The sequence below is a fragment of the Pelophylax lessonae genome, assembly GCF_965119305.1.
Source record: "Pelophylax lessonae genome assembly, chromosome: 10".
In the NCBI taxonomy this organism is placed as follows: Eukaryota; Metazoa; Chordata; class Amphibia; order Anura; family Ranidae; genus Pelophylax; species Pelophylax lessonae.
Genome location: NC_138777.1, coordinates 145,773,114 through 145,791,591, shown reverse-complemented (window position 1 = coordinate 145,791,591; position 18,478 = coordinate 145,773,114). Strand labels below are relative to the sequence as shown.

Below are 18,478 nucleotides of genomic sequence, written 5' to 3'. Positions count from 1 at the left end.
AAAAGGGTGAATTTAAAACTGAACTCCAGGCAAACCGCTAATTATAAAGATGAATATAAGAGCTGGATTACATGCAAAAGGATTTTGTATTTCTTTGCATCCAATCTGATATGTACACAGGTCTTCCACACATCACAGCCCTGTCGTATGGTGGAAAAGATCAACTTTTTCTCTGGTAAAAGTGTTAAAGTGTAGGTATAGCAAAATATTTTGTCAACTTTGGATAGATTAGAAGATAAAACACCTGTCTTTTTTGGGGGGTTTTGTCTGTGTCTGTTTTAAGTATCTGTCCAATTGAGTACACAAAGTAGGAGGTGAGAGGAGATATCTTAATTATGAGAGAACAAGTGTCACCATTGGAAGATTTATCTACTCTTTACAGGGAAAAAAATATCCCCCACTTCCAGTTCTTGTGACAATGGTCACCAGTGGGAACACTGACAGCAATCAAAACCTGATACATTACCACATTACCTGATGCACTTCAGGTAGCACTTGCATATCTTGACTTTTCCCCAGGATGTGACTGGACTCAGAAAAAAGAACAAACAGACTAATATGTTCTCTCCTTCCATCAGCATGCTCCCTTGTAGCACATGAGCACTGCAGCACAGCTGATTGGCTCTTTGTGCTGCTTCTCCAACTACCAGTTTGAGCTCTGTTGTATGAAATGCCAAGTTAAATTCAGATTCCGACACTTCTTGCATTTAAATTAAATACTTTAATGGTGAAATAATGTATACAGAGCTGTATTGATTTGTGTGTTTTATATCTGTTTGCAGTTCAGCTTTAAGGATATACAGTATCTCACAAAAGTGAGTACACCCCTCACATTTTTGTAAATATTTTATTATATCTTTTCATGTGCCAGCACTTAAGACATTACACTTTGCTACAATGTAAAGTAGTGAGTGTACAGCTTGTATAACAGTGAAAATTTGCGGTCCCCTCAAAATAACAACACACAGCTATTAATGTCCAAACCGCTGGCAACAAAAGTGAGTACACCCCTATGTGAAAATGTCCAAATTGGGCCCATCCCCCCCCCCCCCCCCGGTGTCATGTGACTTGTTAGTGTCAGTCACATGGTCTCAGCTGTGAATGGGAAGTAGGTGTGTAAAATTTGGTGTTATCGCTCTCACTCTCTCATACTGGTCACTGGAAGTTCAACATGGCACCTCATGGCAAAGAACTCTCTGAGGATCTGAACAAAAGAAATATCGATCTACATAAAGATGGCCTAGGCTGTAAGAAGATTGGCAAGACCCTGAAAATTTGCTGCAGCACAGTGGCCAAGATCATACAGTGGTTTAATCAGAACAGGCCTCTCCATGGTCGACCAAAGAAGTTAAGTGCACATGCTCAGTGTCATATCCAGAGGTTGTCTTTGGGAAATAGACATATGAGTGCTGCCAGCATTGCTGCAGAGATTGAAGGGGTGGTGGGTCAGTGCTCAGACCATATGCCACACACGGAATCAAATTGGTCTGCATGGCTGTCATCCCAGAAGGAAGCCTCTTCTAAAGATGATGCACAAGAAAGCCTGCAAACAGTTTGCTGAAGACAAGCAGACTAAGGATATGGATTACTGGAACCATGTCCCGTGGTCTGATGAGACCAAGTTAAACTTATTTGGTTCATATGGTGTCAAGTGTGTGTGGTAGCAACCAGATGAGGAGTACAAATACAAGTGTGTCTTGCCTACAGTCAAGCATGATGATGAGAGTGTCATTGTCTGCGACTGCATGAGTGCTGGGGAGGTACAGTTTATTGAGGGAACCATGAATGTCAACACGTACTGTGGAATACTGAAGCAGAGCATGATCCCCTCCCTTTGGAGACTGGGCCGCAGGGCAGTATTACAACATAACAACCTCAAACACACATTCAAGACGACCACTGCCTTGCTAAAGAAGCTTAGGGTAAAGGTGATGGACTGGCCAAGCATGTCTCCAGACCTAAACCCTATTGAGCATCTGTGGGGCGTCCTCAAATGGAAAGTGGAGGAGCGCAAGGTCTCTAACATCAACCAGCTCTGTGATGTTGTCATGTAGGAGTGGAAGAGGACTCCAGTGTCAACCTGTGAAGCTCTGGTGAACTCCATGCCCAAGAGGGTTAAGGCGTTGCTGGAAAATAGTGGTAGCTACACAAAATATTGACACTTTGGGCCCAATTTGGACATTTTAACTTAAGGGTGCACTCACTTTTGTTGCCAGCGGTTTAGACATTAATGGCTGCCTGTTGAGTTGTGTAGAGGGGACAGCAAATTTACACTGTTATACAAGCTGTACACTCACTATTTTACATTGTAGCAAAGTGTCATTTCTTCAGTGTTGTCACATGAAAAGATATAATAAAATATTTACAAAAATGTGAGGGGTGTACTTACTTTTGTGAGATACTGTATATTTCTTAAGATCCAAATGCCATTTTCAAATATGCCCTTTGCACAGTGTGAAAAAAGAACATACTGCATGCCTTTGGATTAAGAGCTGGTTCACACTACTCCGACTTAGGACACGACTTGTGTGCCCTCAAGTCGCCCCAAGTCTCTTGTCATCACAAATTCAATGTAAATGAATGAGAGCCGTCTTAATATGCACTACTGAAGTCGCTCCGACTTTAGAAAAGGTTCCTGTACTACTTCAAGGCGACCTCTATCAGACTTGTGCACATAGAGTTCAATGGGAGTTGCCTCTAAGTCGGATCCTTATCTTATTTCAAGCGACTTGTTATCAGACTTTCCAGGAAGAAGAAAAAGATTAGCCAGGCATTCCCCACAGAAAAAGTCGCCTATCATTTAAGTCTCTTCAAAGTAGTGCACAAGTCTCTTCCAAGTCTCTTACAAGTCGCTTAAAAGTCTCTAAACAAGTCTCTTCAAAGTCACGCTAAAAAGTCGCTCCTTCATGGGGCGACTTTCTGGTCGCGGTAGTGTGAACCGGCTCTTATTGTGAGATTCTGTCTAGTTATTTTTAAATAATTTAGGAACAGATGCAACAGAACAAGACAATCCATATAACCATTAAATATTCACATTTATTATCCTTTCACCTTCACAGGACTGCATTTCATAGTGGGCCTGAGACATCTGGGCTTACATTTTTTTTGTTGTTGTGCTGAAAAAAATTAACCGTTTTTGAACCAATGCATTTTGGTTTACCCAAGATTCAAAAAACATCACCTTTCAAATTCCCACTCTTTTTACCACTTTCAATGACCTATGGACGCATGACTGGATTTGCACTTTAAAAATTCATTTCTGCTATGTGCATGGAAAGCTAAACTAAGGCTATGTAAATACAATGCAATAATTAATCATTAAAATGTATATATACACTTTGGCATTCATACAATGAAACATAGATGTATCCAAATGATTGTGGGACACAAAATGTATTTGGGCTTCATTCCCACATTTCACCTTCACTTTATATATTTTAATACAGTTCAGTACAGCAGCAATTCAAGTCTCAGAAAAGAACATTTGATAAGGCACTTAACAATTACAATGACTGACATCTGATACCCAATAGGTGTTCCTTCTTTATGACATGCAAGACATCATCATTACATAACAAGAGTCAGGCAATACAAGGTATATGTTAAAACATTATTGTCAGTATTCATTTAAAATTGGTAACATAGGTACAGATTATGTAGACAAATAATCAAATTAAATAAAATATGTATTTGATTAATCCCATAAGAGACATTATTCACTGCCATTCGATTAACTCTAGCATATTTGTCCAACAAAGTGTACATATACATTTTATTTGCCACTTTGATACATTGTCTGAAGGTCATCATTGCCTTTGGGTAAAAGTCTGAGGTAAAGGGGAGGGGTGCAGCTTGGGAATAGTTATGGTAAGCAGGGGAAGGCGATTTTCTTTACAGATCACTCTCTCCATAGAGAGCACTAGAGAAGGACATATAATCCAGAGCTCCTGTAACAGCCTCTGAACCTATGTATTTTGTCATACGGCTGATGCAGTATTCAGCTTGTTCTGGAGGCAGTTCTCTGCGCAGCTCTTCAATGGTGATGTAGCTCTGCAATGCAAAGACATGGTCAGAAATGCAGTTCGTTCTTTTCAATACATACACATTTTGAAAGATTAGTTTGGCATTAATGGGAAAGTAATTTTTGATTTGATTTTTACATTTTTTTTTTAAATCAACTTTTATTTATTCATTTTATATTTTAACTCTACAAAGTAAAAATAAAATGCTCAGGTCCTCATCACAGCTTTTACCCATCTTCCTCCAAACCCACGAAACAGAAACTATAGTTTAAAATTAAGTTTTTTTGGGCATTTTTTGGGCGTCTTTGGAGGCAGGCATAACATCTGTACTTCTGTGTAGGGGTATATATACACGCACACATGTATGTATATATACACATACACATATATAGGTGTGAAAGTAGCAGAAACCTATGCTTGCGCTAATGAAATAATTAACACCCATATCGCTTCTCTGCTATAACACTTATATATGTGTATGTGTATAAATACATACATAAGTGTGTGTGTATATATATATACCCCTATACAGAAATTTAGATGTTATGCCTGCCTCCATAGACCCCCAAAAATATGCCCAAAAAAAACGCCTGCAACAACACACCTGGGCGTTTTTTTTTTTTCGGCGCAGGCGTTTTTTTGGGCATTTTTTGGGCGTCTTTGGAGGCAGGCAAATCATCTGAAATTCTGTCTAGGGGTATATATACACACACACACACACTTATATGTATTTATACACATACACACATATAGGTGTTATAGGAGCGGAGACATATGCCTGTTAATTATTTCATTAGCGCAAGCATAGGTTTCTGCTACTTTCACACCTATATATGTGTATGTGTATATATACATACATGTGTGTGTGTATATATACCCCTACACAGAAGTACAGATGTTATGCCTGCCTCCAAAGACGCAAAAAAATGGCCAAAAAAACGCCAGCTACAAAAACGCCCAGGTGTGTTTTTGCAGCAGGCGTTTTTTTTGGGCATTTTTTAGGGGGTCTTTGGAGGCAGGCAAAACATCAGAAATTCTGTATAGGGGTATATATACACACACACTTATATGTATTTATACACATACACACATATAGGTGTTATAGCAGAGAAGCCATATGGGTGTTAATTATTTCATTAGCGCAAGCATAGGTTTCTGCTATTTTCACACCTATATATGTGTATGTGTATATATACATACATGTGTGCGTGTATATATACCCCTACACAGAAGATCTGATGTCATGCCTGACTCCAAACATGTCCTCAAAAAAGCCCAATAAAATGCCTGCAACAAAAAGCCGGGTGTAAAAGTAGAGAAACTACTAACCTGTTCTGTATTAATTCTAATACAAACAAACTTTTTTTTTCTGGTTCTGGACATGCTAGAGAGCTGAAACTTCACAGGTACACTTTTTAATCCCCCCAGACACTAAATCCAAAGAAATCTCATTTTTTTTCAATAATTTTTTCAATAATTTGCTCTCTATAAAAAATGACAATTTTTAAGAACTTTTTTTGTGTGTGATTAATAGTCCCTGGGGCATGACCCAGAACCCTAGGCACTTTTTAGGGCCATTTATTGGGTTTTAGGGCTTCAAAATGGTGTTTTCTGATTACCGAAGTTCGGGTCCGATTGATTTCAATGGGGTTCTGAAATCCGGGCTGAACTTTTGGGAAGTTCGGGTGTTCTGGTTGAACCGAACTTTTGAAAAGTTCAATCATCCCTAAAGGTCATTGGCCTAGAGACATTAACCTCAATCCTGGGAACACTTGGTACAGTTATCCTGGCAACAGGCACTGTAAAAGTGCATAATTCATCATGTCTGTTAAATGCTGAGTGCCCACACCAGCATTCATTTGGCAGAATATCATCTATTTGGGGCTTTATTACATCTTTTGCTTGTAAATTATTCCAATTCCTTATTCTAGGGGACAATTGTCAATGTTCTAGTGACTCAGACCTTGTTTCTTGATTAAACCCTCAGTAATGATTAAAAAGTCTTTATGGAAGTCCAAGAACACACCTAATTGTATTACAATGTCCCACCCAACATCCTACATGTAAATGATGCATCCACTCAAAATTCAGGTCCCTGACACTTTATCTGGAGCACAAACACTTGCTTGTAAAGCAAAAAGGGCTCACTGTTCTCCACTACACTACACTCCACTACTCATATCATGTGCAAATTCCAGATTGCACACTTCTCAGCATTAACACCCAAAACACAGAGTAGGTCTTGCACCCCAAAGCCCCTTGCACTAATCTCTATTCAAAACTAGCCTGCTAGAAATATAGATCTGTAAAGGAGATGTTACCTTTTTGCAGTATAATACTTGACTATTTAACCAACCCTTACAAGCCATAAACATGTATGTGAAGAATTTTTTACTGACCTTGTCTGAAGCCAAAATCTTAAATGAAGCCATGACTTGCTCAGCAGTGTCAGTTTCTGCTGTCTCACGAGTCATGAAGTCAATGAAGGCCTGGAAGGTTACAACTCCTGTGTTGTTAGGATCCACCAGAGTCATGATGCGGGCAAACTCAACTTCACCCTACAAAGTGGTAAAAAGGTTGACATGAGCTATGCAGTATGTATTAAAAAAACAAAAGTAAAAACAGCATAAAAAAAAAATCGTAACCCATCACTGCTGTAGTCAAAATCACCAAAGTGAGAGTCTTGTCTTAGAGGGTACCGCTTAGGGGCAGCATCAAACAAATTTCTTACCCTGTCTAATGGTGATTTAGCTACCACATGCTATTACAGCAAATTGGGGGGAAAACAATAATTATCTGCACAACTGCAGTGTTACATAGTTACATAGTTAGTCAGGTCGAAAAAAGACACAAGTCCATCTGGCTTAACCAATAACAAAAAAAAAAACAGTAAAGAAAACCCAACCATACAATCCCATATATACAATCCTTTACCCGCAGTTAATCCAGAGTAAGGCGAAAAAAACCCCAGCAAAGCATGATCCAATTTGCTACAGCAGGGGGAAAAATTCCTTAAAATTCCCTGGATTAACTTTACCTATAAATATTAGTGCCCATTTATATTATGTGCACCCAAGAAACATTCCAGGCCTTTTTTAAAGCAATCTAGTGAGCTAGCCAGAACCACCTCTGGAGGGAGTCTATTCCACATTTTCACAGCTCTTACGGAGAAGAAACCTTTCCATATTTGGAGATGAAATCTGTTTTCCTCTAGACATAAAGAGTGCCCCCCTGTCCTCTGTGTTGACCTTAAAGTTAATAACTCAACACCAAGTTCACTATATGGACCCCTTATGTATTTATACATGTTGATCATATCCTCCCTTAATCTCCTCTTCCCAAGAGAGAATAAATTCAGTTCCTCTCATCTTTTCTCATAGCTGAGTTCCTCCATGCCTCTTATCAGTTTGGTTGCCCTTCTTTGCACTTTCTCCAATTCCCTGACTATCCTTTTTCAGAACTGGTGCCCAAAACTGAAATGCATATTCCAGATGAGGTCTTATTAATGATTTGTACAGGGACAAAATGATATCTCTCTCTCTGGAGTCTGTGCCTCTGTTAATATTAGAAAGCACTTTGCTTGCTTTGGAAACCGCAGCTTGGCATCGCATGCTATTATTAAGCTTAGGATCTACCAGAACAACCAGATCCTTCTCCTCTATGGATTCCCCCAGTTCTACTCCCCCTAGGATGTATGATGCATGCATATTCTTAGCCCCCAAGTGCATAACTTTACATTTATCAATTTTAAACCTCGTTTGCCACATAGTTGCCCAATGAAACAGTGCATTGAGGTCAGCTTGTAAGTTGGAGACATTCTGTAAGGAAGTTATTCCACTGCAAAGCTTGGTGTCACCTGCAAAGACTGAAATAGTACTTTTAATCCCAGACCCTATCTCATTTATAAAGATATTAAAAAGTAAGGGTCTCAACACTGAACCTTGGGGTACACCACTGATAACCTTAGACCATTCAGAGTAAGAATCATTACCACTACTCTCTAAATTCTATCTTTTAGCCAGTTTTCTATCCATTTACAAATTGATCTTTCCAAGCCTGTAGATTTTACCTTACACATTAGCCATGTGTGGGGAACTGTGTCAAACGCTTTTACAAAATCCAAGTGTACTACATCAACAGCCACCCCTCTGTCCAAGGTTTTACTTACCACCTCATAAAAAGAAATCAGGTTTGTTTGACAAGTTCTGTCTTTCATAGTTACATAGTTACATAGAGTTACATAGTTTGTGAGGTTGAAAAAAGACATCAGTCCATCCAGTTCAACCTATGATGTGCTTGTGTTTGCTGTTAACCGTACATTGTAATCCCCTGTATGTTGTGGTCTTTAAGGTGCCCATCTAATAGTTTTTTGAAACTATCGATGCTCCCTGCTGATACGACTGCTTGTGGAAGAGAATTCCACATCCTTACTGCTCTGACAGTGAAGAACCCCCTACGTACTTTAAGGTTAAACCGTTTTTCCTCTAGTTTTAGTGAGTTGCCACGTGTCTTATTGTATTCCCTTTCTCTGAAATGTTTGTTCCTTATGCTAGGGTCGCCAGTACAGTATTTGTACATTGATATCATATCCCCCCTCAATCGTCTCTTCTCCAGAGAGAATAAGTTCAGTGCTTGTAGTCTTTCCTCATAGCCGATGTTCTCCATTCCCCTAATTATTTTTGTTGCCCTTCTCTGGACTCTCTCCAGTTCCAGCACATCCTTCCTGAGGACCGGTGCCCAGAACTGGACAGCATACTCCAGATGTGGCCGGACCAGAGTCTCGTAGAGTGGGAGAATAATCTCTTTATTTCTAGAGTGAATCCCCTTTTTTATACATGCTAGTATTCTGTTGGCTTTGCTTGCAGTGGCTTGGCATTGCATGCCACTGCCAAGCCTGTTGTCTACCAGTACCCCCAGGTCCTTTTCCATCCTAGACTCACCTAGCGGTTTCCTCCCCAGTGAGTAGCTTGCTTTCATGTTTCTGACGCCCAAGTGCATTACTTTACATTTTTCAACATTAAACCTCATCTGCCATGTAGTTGCCCACCCCATTATTATGTTCAGATCCGCTTGTAAGGTTTCCACATCCTGCATAGAAGATATTGGCATGCTTAGTTTAGTATCATCCGCAAATACTGAGACTGTACTCGATATCCCCTCCTCTAGATCATTTATGAATAAATTAAACATGATTGGCCCCAGGACAGAACCTTGGGGGACCCCACTTTCCACACCCACCCAATCCGAGTACTCCCAATTAATCACCACCCTCTGGACTCTTCCCTGGAGCCAGTTCTCTATCCAGGTACTCACCCCCTATGGTCCATACCTGCCTTCCTTAGTTTGTACAGTAAGCGATTGTGGGGAACGGTGTCAAAGGCCTTTGCAAAGTCCAGATACACCACATCCACAGGCTTTCCTTTATCTAGGTGGCAGCTCACTTCATCGTAGAAGGTTAGTAGATTGGTTTGGCAAGAACGATTTTTCATGAATCCATGCTGATTACTACTAAAAATACCATTTTCATTACTTAAGTCTTGTTTGTGGTCCCTTAACATCCCCTCCAAAATCTTGCAGACTACTGATGTTAGGCTAACCGGCCTATAGTTACCCGGGATATATCTTGGCCCTTTTTTAAATATTGGTACCAGGTTGGCTTTTTTCCAATCATCTGCCACCATACCTGTCAGTAGACTATCCTTAAAGATCAAGAATAATGAACCCTCGGGTGCAAGAACCCTTAAAGAACCCTCGGGTGCAAGCCATCCGGTCCCGGTGATTTATTTATGTTAAGTTTCTCTAGTTTAATTCTAAGTCTATCTTCTGTTAGCCATGGTGGTACTTCCTGAGGTGTATTTTTTAGTTTAGCATTACAAGCTGAGTTAGTGTAGCCCCCCGATTCTTTTGTGAAGACTGAAGAGAAGAAATTATTTAACACTTCCGCCTTTTCTCTGTCCTCTGTGGCCATATTTCCTTTGTCATCTTTTATGGGGCCAATGTGTTCTGGCCTCGCTTTCTTACTGTTTATATACTTAAATCATTTCTTGGGGTTCTTTTTACTCTCTTCCACTATAAGTCTCTCGTGTTCTATTTTAGCCGCCTTGATTTCCTCTTTACATTTCTTATTACACTCTTTGTAATGCTTGAATGCTGCCAATGACCCCTCAGTCTTGTATTTTTTGAAGGCCTTTCCTTTAGTTTTAATATGCATTTTTATGGTGGAGTTTAGCCACCCAGGGTTCAGCTTTGCTCTTTTAAATTTATTTCCCTTTGGAATGCACTGGCTAATTCCTTTGTTTAGTATGCTCTTGAAGCACTCCCATTTATCCTCCGTGTTCTTTGTTCCCAGGGTTCTATCCCATTTGATATTTTCTAGCAGAGAGTGCAGTTTTGGGAAATTGGCTCTTTTGAAATTCAGTGTCTTTATATTACCCTTGTGTTTCCTATTACTATGATTAATACTGAAACTAATTGACCTATGGTCACTGTTTCCTAAGTTTCCCCGTATCTCTATATCCGTGAGCAGGTCTGTATTGTTGGTAATCAGTAGGTCAAGTACTGCATTGTTTCTTGTCAGTGAGTTCACCATCTGACTCATGAAATTGTCCTGCAAAACATTTAGGAACTACCGAGCCTTGGCTGAATGCGCGGTTCCTTCTGCCCAGTCTATATCTGGATAATTAAAGTCCCCCATTATAATGACTTTTCCCATCCTTGCTTAGTAATGATATTATTAATATCATCCCTCATATTTACCTGTACACTGTTCTTAATATACAGCCATACCCCTCCCCCTTTTTTACCTTCTCTATCCCTGCGATAAAGGGAATACCCCTGAATGGTCGCCATCCAATCATGAGAGCTGTCAAACCAAGTCTCTCTTATCCCCACAAAATCTAAGTCTTCCTCAAACATCAGCAGCTCCAGCTCTCCCATCTTGTTGGCCAGGCTTCTGGCATTGGTATACAAACCTCGTAATTCTGACAGGTTGCATATATCCTCGTTTGATGTTGTTTTTAGGCTGCTCTTGTGATTTTTCCCCATACCCACCTTGGGTTTAGGAGCTCTGAACACCCTACCGCTAATGTCCCCATTTGTGCCCTCTGAATCTTGCTCTCCGCTGGCTAATTCTACATCTGTACCCTCCCCCCCATCACCTAGTTTAAAAGCCCCTCTAACTTTATGGCCATCCTCTCACCCAGTACGGCTGCACCCTCCCCATTTACGTGCAATCCGTCCCTACCATGAATTCATGCTGTCTGTTGCTTAAAATATTTTTTTTCCAGCGAGAACTCATCTGTGTGGTCTTTTATTAAACTCTCCAGTATCTTCCTGACTATAAAAGTTAAACTAACAGGTCTATAGTTACTTGGTAACAGATGTAGTCACTAGAAACTAGGGCTTAGATCCAGGTAATTCCAGAAATACAATGTCACATTACATTTCATATCTGTTTCATTAGTAAAAATATATATTTTGCAAAACAATGACGAGAACAAGCTTTAGATCCACTACATTCTAAGTTGCAGCATGCCCTAACTCCAACAGCCATACCCAAAAGTGTGAAAGAGTCTTACCAGATCATAACCCATAGAAATTAGGCAAGCACGGAAGTCATCAGGATCCATCATGCCATTCCTCTTCTGCAATCAAGTGAAAAATAACAATGTTACCAACAATGACCAAGATAAAATAAGAAGCATTTTGATCAAGATGTGTGCATTGATAATGACAATTTCTGTGTAATTCGCTTTTCTGGGATCTCCAGGTAACATCTAAATTGTTCACACAGATTTTGCTTACTCTGTCAAAGTGGTTGAATGATGCACGGAACTCATTCATCTGTTCTTGGCTAATGCCTTTAGCATCACGGGTCAGGATCTGGTTCTCAACTTCATTGATGGTCCTAGCAACTGTAGTGAGGAGTTGCTCCCATCCGACACGGATGTGCTTTAAGAAAGGTAAAAAGTAGAGAGTTAGATTAAAGTGGTTGTAAACCTCAAATGTGTCATTTCTCCAATACATGTACCATTTTATAGTTTGTTCTGTAAAAATCCGAAGTGCTGTATTTTACCTTTGTACTTTCATCTCTAAGCCCGTCACAGCTCTCTGAAAATCTCCAGGCCATGGGCATGTCTATGAACTGGAACTTGGGAGGCAGAGTCATGACATCACTGGCCCCACATACCCGCTGTACACTTACACACTAGCGCCAGATTAGCAATGCGCACGGTGCTGGGCTTTTGGAGGCACGTCACTCCCTGCTGGAAGATGGGGTGTACAGCTGGGAGGAGGAGATTTCCAGAGAGCTGTGATAGGCTTGGAGATGAAAGTACAGAGGTAATAATATAGCTGTTTGGATTTTTACTGAACAAACTATAAAATGGTGCATGTATTTGGGAACTGATGCTTATGAGTTTAACAAGCACTTAAAACGAAACGCTTTTACACAGTTGGGGCAGCAGGAGACCAACACCCATCACTCATGCTTATGCATGAGTCTCCTCTGCATGTCAGTCAGTCAATGTAGAGGAGGCGTGGCAACACATATTTTAAGCATGTGTCAGATTTTTTTCCAGTAGCAAGGCAGGGAGGATTACAAATGACAGGCTGCTCCGATCCCTTCCAAAATATGCACAAATGAGTTGTGCTGCTTTGCTGGTTTAGCTAAAATGTTAAGTTTCGTTTATGTGATCTGGGCTTACAACCACTTTAAGCTCACATTATAATGATGTGGTTGACCACAAACTAATGCCAAAAAGTTTATGTAATAAAATGGTACACAAAACCATTATTGCAAAAAAAAAAACTTTAGCAGTAACAGTAAATGGAAACAGGGCATGTGATAGTAATATCTCCAGAAATTTGGCAGACTACTATGGTGGTGAAATGTACTAGAAAAGGAATTTATGAGAATCTAGACCAGCCTTTCTCAACCATTTTACTTTTGGGGGCCTCTTAAAAAAAATGTCAGGTCTTGGGATCTTAAATATTTTCTTGATCTACAGCTCCCAGGACTTTAGCGTGATCAGGGAGTAGGAGATATAATAATAAATGCATAAATACATTTACACTAACACAAAAAGTGCATTGGTGCTCAGAGGAAACGCTATCGGTGCATCTTTTCTACTTTTAACAACAATGTCATTGAATCCTAGTTGAGAGACAATGTTCTCAAGAAACATAGCTTTGAAGTTCTCCTTTCCTATTTTCATCCCGTCAGATTTTAACCTCCACGGTTTTACATATACACTTTTATACACTTCTACCTCTACACCCTAACTCTTCCTTCTTTCCTCTCTAAATAATTGTATGCTCCCAAATCCTCTATTCTTTCTATCACCCCAAAATACTTTACTCTTTTTATTTTTCTGCTCCTTTAACCCCCCATCACTGCAAGCCCTGCTGTATTGAATGCCTTAGATCAGGCATGTCCAACCTGCGGCCCGAGGGCCGCATGAGGGCCAGAACCACAGGCAATGCAGCCCACTGCCCCCTGACAATTTATTTATTTTTGCTGGGGAGGAAGAAGATGAGTCAGGGGAACGGCCACGGCGACTTCCAACTAACTAGGCAGAGGCTGCCTCGGAAAGGAGGGGGGGTGCCACTGGTTTACAAACAAAGCGGGGATCTCCTGCTTACCCGTCGGCCTCGGTCATACCATGCCCGGCCTCCTGGACTGGCTCCTACGATAGACAGCACATTGGTGACGTCTATTATAGGAGCCGGTCAAGGAGGCAGGATTGATCCTGGCTCTGTGGAATCCAGCGGCTCTGTGTAATCCAGTGGCTCTCCTTTCTCTTCATTGCAGACTGCATTGGATGGGCACTCACTGGTGAGGCTGCATTGGATGGGCATGCACTGGTGAGGCTACATTGGATGGGCACTGATCAGGCTGCATTGGATGGGCATGCACTGGTGAGGCTGCATTGGATGGGCACTGATCAGGCTGCATTGGATGGGCATGCACTTGTGAGGCTGCATTGGATGGGCACTGATCAGGCTGCATTGGGTGGGCACACACTGGTGAAGCTGCATTGGATGGGCATGCACTAGTGAGACTTCATTGGATAGACACGCACTGGTGAGGCTGCATTGGATGGGCACTGGTGAGGCTGCATTGGATGGGGATGCACTGGTGAAGCTGCTTTGGATGGGCACGCACTAGGCTGCAAGTGCCGTGCGATCTCCTAGCTGCCGTGGGAGACTTAGGATGTCTGCAGTCAGTGACAGAGCCGCTGCTTCCTATATGAAATGCACTCCGCCTGTGACAGGAGGCAGCGGCTCTGCTCTCTACTGCAGCCACTGCTTCCTCCAGCAGTACCGGCATGACCAGCATTACCCGCCAGCATTACCCACCAGCATTACCCACCAGCATTACCCACCAGCAGTAACTGCCAGCAGTAACCGCACCAGCAGTCTGCAAAATAAGTAGCAAGGTATGTGCATTAGCGTGTGTAAATTGTTGCAATATGTTTTTTAATAACTAGTTGTGTTTTGTCATAATATGTCGTCCTTGTATGTATGTATGAGTAAGGACATGCCATTTTCTGGCTGCCTAAGTCATATGTGCTAGGGGTGCAACTAGCCCCCAGCACATAACTGTAAATATCCCAGCTTGTGCAGTGTTTCTGACTCCTACCACCATCACCACTTCAAATCACTGAAGTGGTCATGGTGGTTAGATTTTTCCTTTAATATCTCTCAGAAGAAGTAATCCTCTGTATACTGATTCCAGTATTCGTGATACGGCGCAGGAAGGGCACGGCTGCGTTTTATTACTTATATACCGTAACTATAGTATATATTTTATATGCGGCCCGAGAAAATTTCTCTACACTCAATGTGGCCCAGAAAAGCCAAAAGGTTGGACACCCATGCCTTAGATTGTGCCCAGAACAGGGGCAAACTACTGTCAGTAATATTCCTCTTCCCCAATCCTGCTCTTTCTCCTCTCATTGCTGTTTTATCTCTCTTTCTTACTGTGCTGACAACTTGACAACTTGACATTTCTCCCATCTGTAGGACAAATTTCTGTAAGGAAACCTTCTCCCCTGTTCTGCTCCCTCATTGCTCACTGCCCCCCCCCCAATTGTTTACATTACAAGGGTTCTACATGGGACGAACACCTGTCAACACAGTTTAAAAAACACACAGCTTACTCCGCTTTCTCATCCTTCCTTTCCATTCCTAAAATTGGCTCCCTCTAGCCTAGAACTCTAGTGTTGTGTGGAAACCATGGTTGAGAAACCCTGGTCTAGGCAGTATGATAGGTCCTGAATACACAAACTCCATCCAAAACTTTTTTTGTCTTGGAGAAAGTAAAGAAAGAGGTTGTCCCTTACTTCCATGCTGTAATTTGTGTGTTTGTTGTCAAAGATAAGAGACTCTTGGATGAGTTGATGATCTCCCTCCAATTTATCAATGTTAGACTTATAGTTGATGATATTCTGCTCATATTGCTTGAGATGATTCATCTGGTCTTCCAAGGAACTGCTAATGTCTATAGATATACGACCAATCTCCTAAACAGGGATGAAAATAAAATGCCCATAAATATTTTTCCTATAAGTTAAAAGATAATTATTTAACAATGATAGCAAAATTAACATATAATTTGAGTTTTTTATTTATCTAAAATGACTGGTTTAAAACTTACTTATCTGAAGGATAACACCTTTTTAACTTACCTCCATCTTGGTCTGGATCCAGGGTCCAATAACATTAGCTTGTGCTGCAAATTGGCGACGCAAACGTTCATTAGCTTGTTGACGGGCAAGCTCCTCCTGCAGAGTTTGGTCTCTGTGGGGAACCAGTTGTTTTGCCTGTTGAAATCAAATGAGAAATACTGAGTGGCAAAATCTTCCATTACGAATGAAGTCAGTTCTTAAAGTGGATTACCTAATAAATAAAAGTGTAGTGCAATCTATCATCAAATGCATACAACATAAAGTGCAATAGTGCAAAATAGTAAATAGTGAAGAAGCCCAATCACAGGGAGTAACGCAGATAGGGAGGAGCCAAGCCTATGAAGTCATGCTGTGCTCTCACCCGGGAGTTGAGTCTGTGTTCGACTAGAGGAATAGAACGCTCTGGTATTATCTGCTTTTAGTAAGTGGTTATCTTTGTATGCGGGAATAAAAGCTTTTTAGCGAGAGTACACTATGTTTGCGCCTTTTGTATCTTCCATAAAACCTGCTGGTGAATTGTAAGCTGTGCTGGGGGAGCTGGAGGATATAGCCATCTGGAGTGCAGACAGGAGGACGGGCTACTCGAACCTAAAGCACAATTTATCACATGTGTTTTTACTTTTTATTTAAGGTGAGCAGGTTATTCACCTGGTGGAGGATGAGCACCATTGTGTGAATTGAATTTTAAGACACTCAAGTGTTTCCTTCTATTTCATCTTTATTGTTCAGGAAGACTGGACCTTGCAGATTGTGCTATATTGGACCATTTTTCACTTTGAATGAACTATGGGATATATTCATATTACACTGCACTATATTTCACTGTTGCACTTTATGTTGTATGCATGAATCATTGTAAAGTGTTATACTGTAGGTAACAACTTGTTACATACGCCTAATAATTTTATGTTAGCTTGATAGCGCTGATTATCATTTATTATTTAGTTCTTTAAGTGCAACTTCACCCCGAAAGAGAAGTGGCACTTTTTCTAATTCCCCCCCGCCCATTTTCTTTGCAGGGAATGGGTACCTTTTTTACTGGCAGGTAACTGCTCCTATTTCCCCTGGGTTTACCCCCACTCGCAGCCGGCCATGACACATCATAGGTCCTAGGAGGCTGCAGGTACTTTCACAAAGGGCAGTACGACTCACACATGCACAGTCGCAAATCAGCTGTGAAGCTGCAGGGAGTCACAGTCAGATTCCCACATCCAAGATAGCAGTGCTGGGGACCCAGAACCGGCAAAGGTGAAGACAACACTGGATCCCTGGACAGGTGGGTGTCCCTTTATAAAAGTCAGCAACTACAGTATTTATAGCTGTTGACTGATGTTTTTGTTAACTTACCGAATATCCTCTTTAAAGAGCAATTTTAGGCAAAAAGTGAGACCTGTAAGCTCCAGTTATCCAGCAAGCATAAAAAATAGGTTTCACTCAAAAAGTCCACATATTGTCTTTAACTAGTATTTGGTGTAGCCTGCCTGAATGCAGAGAAGGCCATATAGGGTCACTGGAAGTGTACATTCTGAATAACTTTTTTTTATCTCTGCGGTCTGTATCACAAATCTCAAAAATCTAAGGAAAGCATTATTCTGTCTGGTGGGTTTAAGGAACTTATTAGTAGAAAGAATTTCTATATTAGGCCTTCAATTTTTGACAAACAGCAAGAGGCCCACATTTGGTGAAACTGAGTACAGTTCTGCTGTACCACCATAAGTGGTCCTTATATCACACGATCTCTGATGTGGATTGATGTACTACAGCAATGCCTGGACAAATAAAATTTTAGGTGTGTTTGAACTTTTTCAGTCAATAGGTTATGTTATGTGAATGGGTACATCTAACAAATGTTTCAATTACATAGCTTTATATGATGTTTCTAGTACTTTTAACGCCTGTTCTGATATATACAGATTGTTAGAGTTTAGCTTCTACTATTTAGCCCAAGCTAATAGATGTCCTTCTTGCTATAATACGATCTTTAATTTTATGCAATGTTATGCTAAACAATAGAACTACGATTTTAATATTTACTTACTGTCTCCCACTTATTGGCAATATCGAGGTGGGTAAGGTTGGTGTATGGGTTAATTCCAGAAAGTTTAATTCCATAGGTCTGGGCAATTTTCTGAATCTCAGCCTGGATGCCCAAAATTGACATTTTCTCTTTGTCAGCTTCTGGAAGTGTGGCCTTGAACTGTTCATGTGCTGTGATCAGGCTCTGTGATAAAAATACAGATATTAGTGTTACATTTAAATACAACTTTCTGAAATAATGCATTAGAAACAGATTTTGTATACAATTTCTAGTGATCTTCCCATTAAGGAGTTTGTTCACAACAAAAAATACTAGAAACATTTTAGTCTATTGTGGTTGCTTTATAGGGGTAAACTTATGAGATCTAAACTTACTTTATTCACTAGAATTACATTATAGATGACTATCCCTTTTTTAACTATGCCCATTAGTTTTGTAGAGTCTCTCTAAAATATTATCACTGCATAGTTTCACTATATTTAAATAATAATATTTAAAATATGCATTAAGGAATGATGTGAACTATTAGGAGAATAATTTTTTTGATGATATTTCCAAAATTCTACCATGCACAAATTACTACATACATGTCTGTATAAAAACTGCTTTAGAGCTGTTATTTGCAATTATGTGATGTCTTTCCAACCAGAGTTCAAAGGAAATCCCTGCTCTGGAAGACTAAAGTCCATCCTGTTTTTGAACAATTAATTTTACTCTTTCATAGTTTT

General features: G+C 40.5%; 1 protein-coding gene across 1 annotated transcript in view; it reads right to left on the bottom strand.

Moving 5' to 3' along the window:
• Positions 1–3,530: 3,530 nt before the first annotated feature.
• Positions 3,531–18,478, bottom strand: part of ACTN3 (actinin alpha 3) — a 137,116-nt gene continuing 122,168 nt past the window's right edge. The window contains exons 15-21 of the mRNA XM_082270221.1: positions 17,751–17,933; positions 15,713–15,847; positions 15,368–15,547; positions 11,826–11,972; positions 11,600–11,665; positions 6,422–6,580; positions 3,531–4,050 (exon numbers count right to left, since the gene is read on the bottom strand). Of these exons, the coding sequence (XP_082126347.1) occupies positions 3,892–4,050; positions 6,422–6,580; positions 11,600–11,665; positions 11,826–11,972; positions 15,368–15,547; positions 15,713–15,847; positions 17,751–17,933 (1,029 nt within the window). The 3' untranslated portion in view covers positions 3,531–3,891. The remainder of the gene's footprint in view (positions 4,051–6,421; positions 6,581–11,599; positions 11,666–11,825; positions 11,973–15,367; positions 15,548–15,712; positions 15,848–17,750; positions 17,934–18,478) is intronic.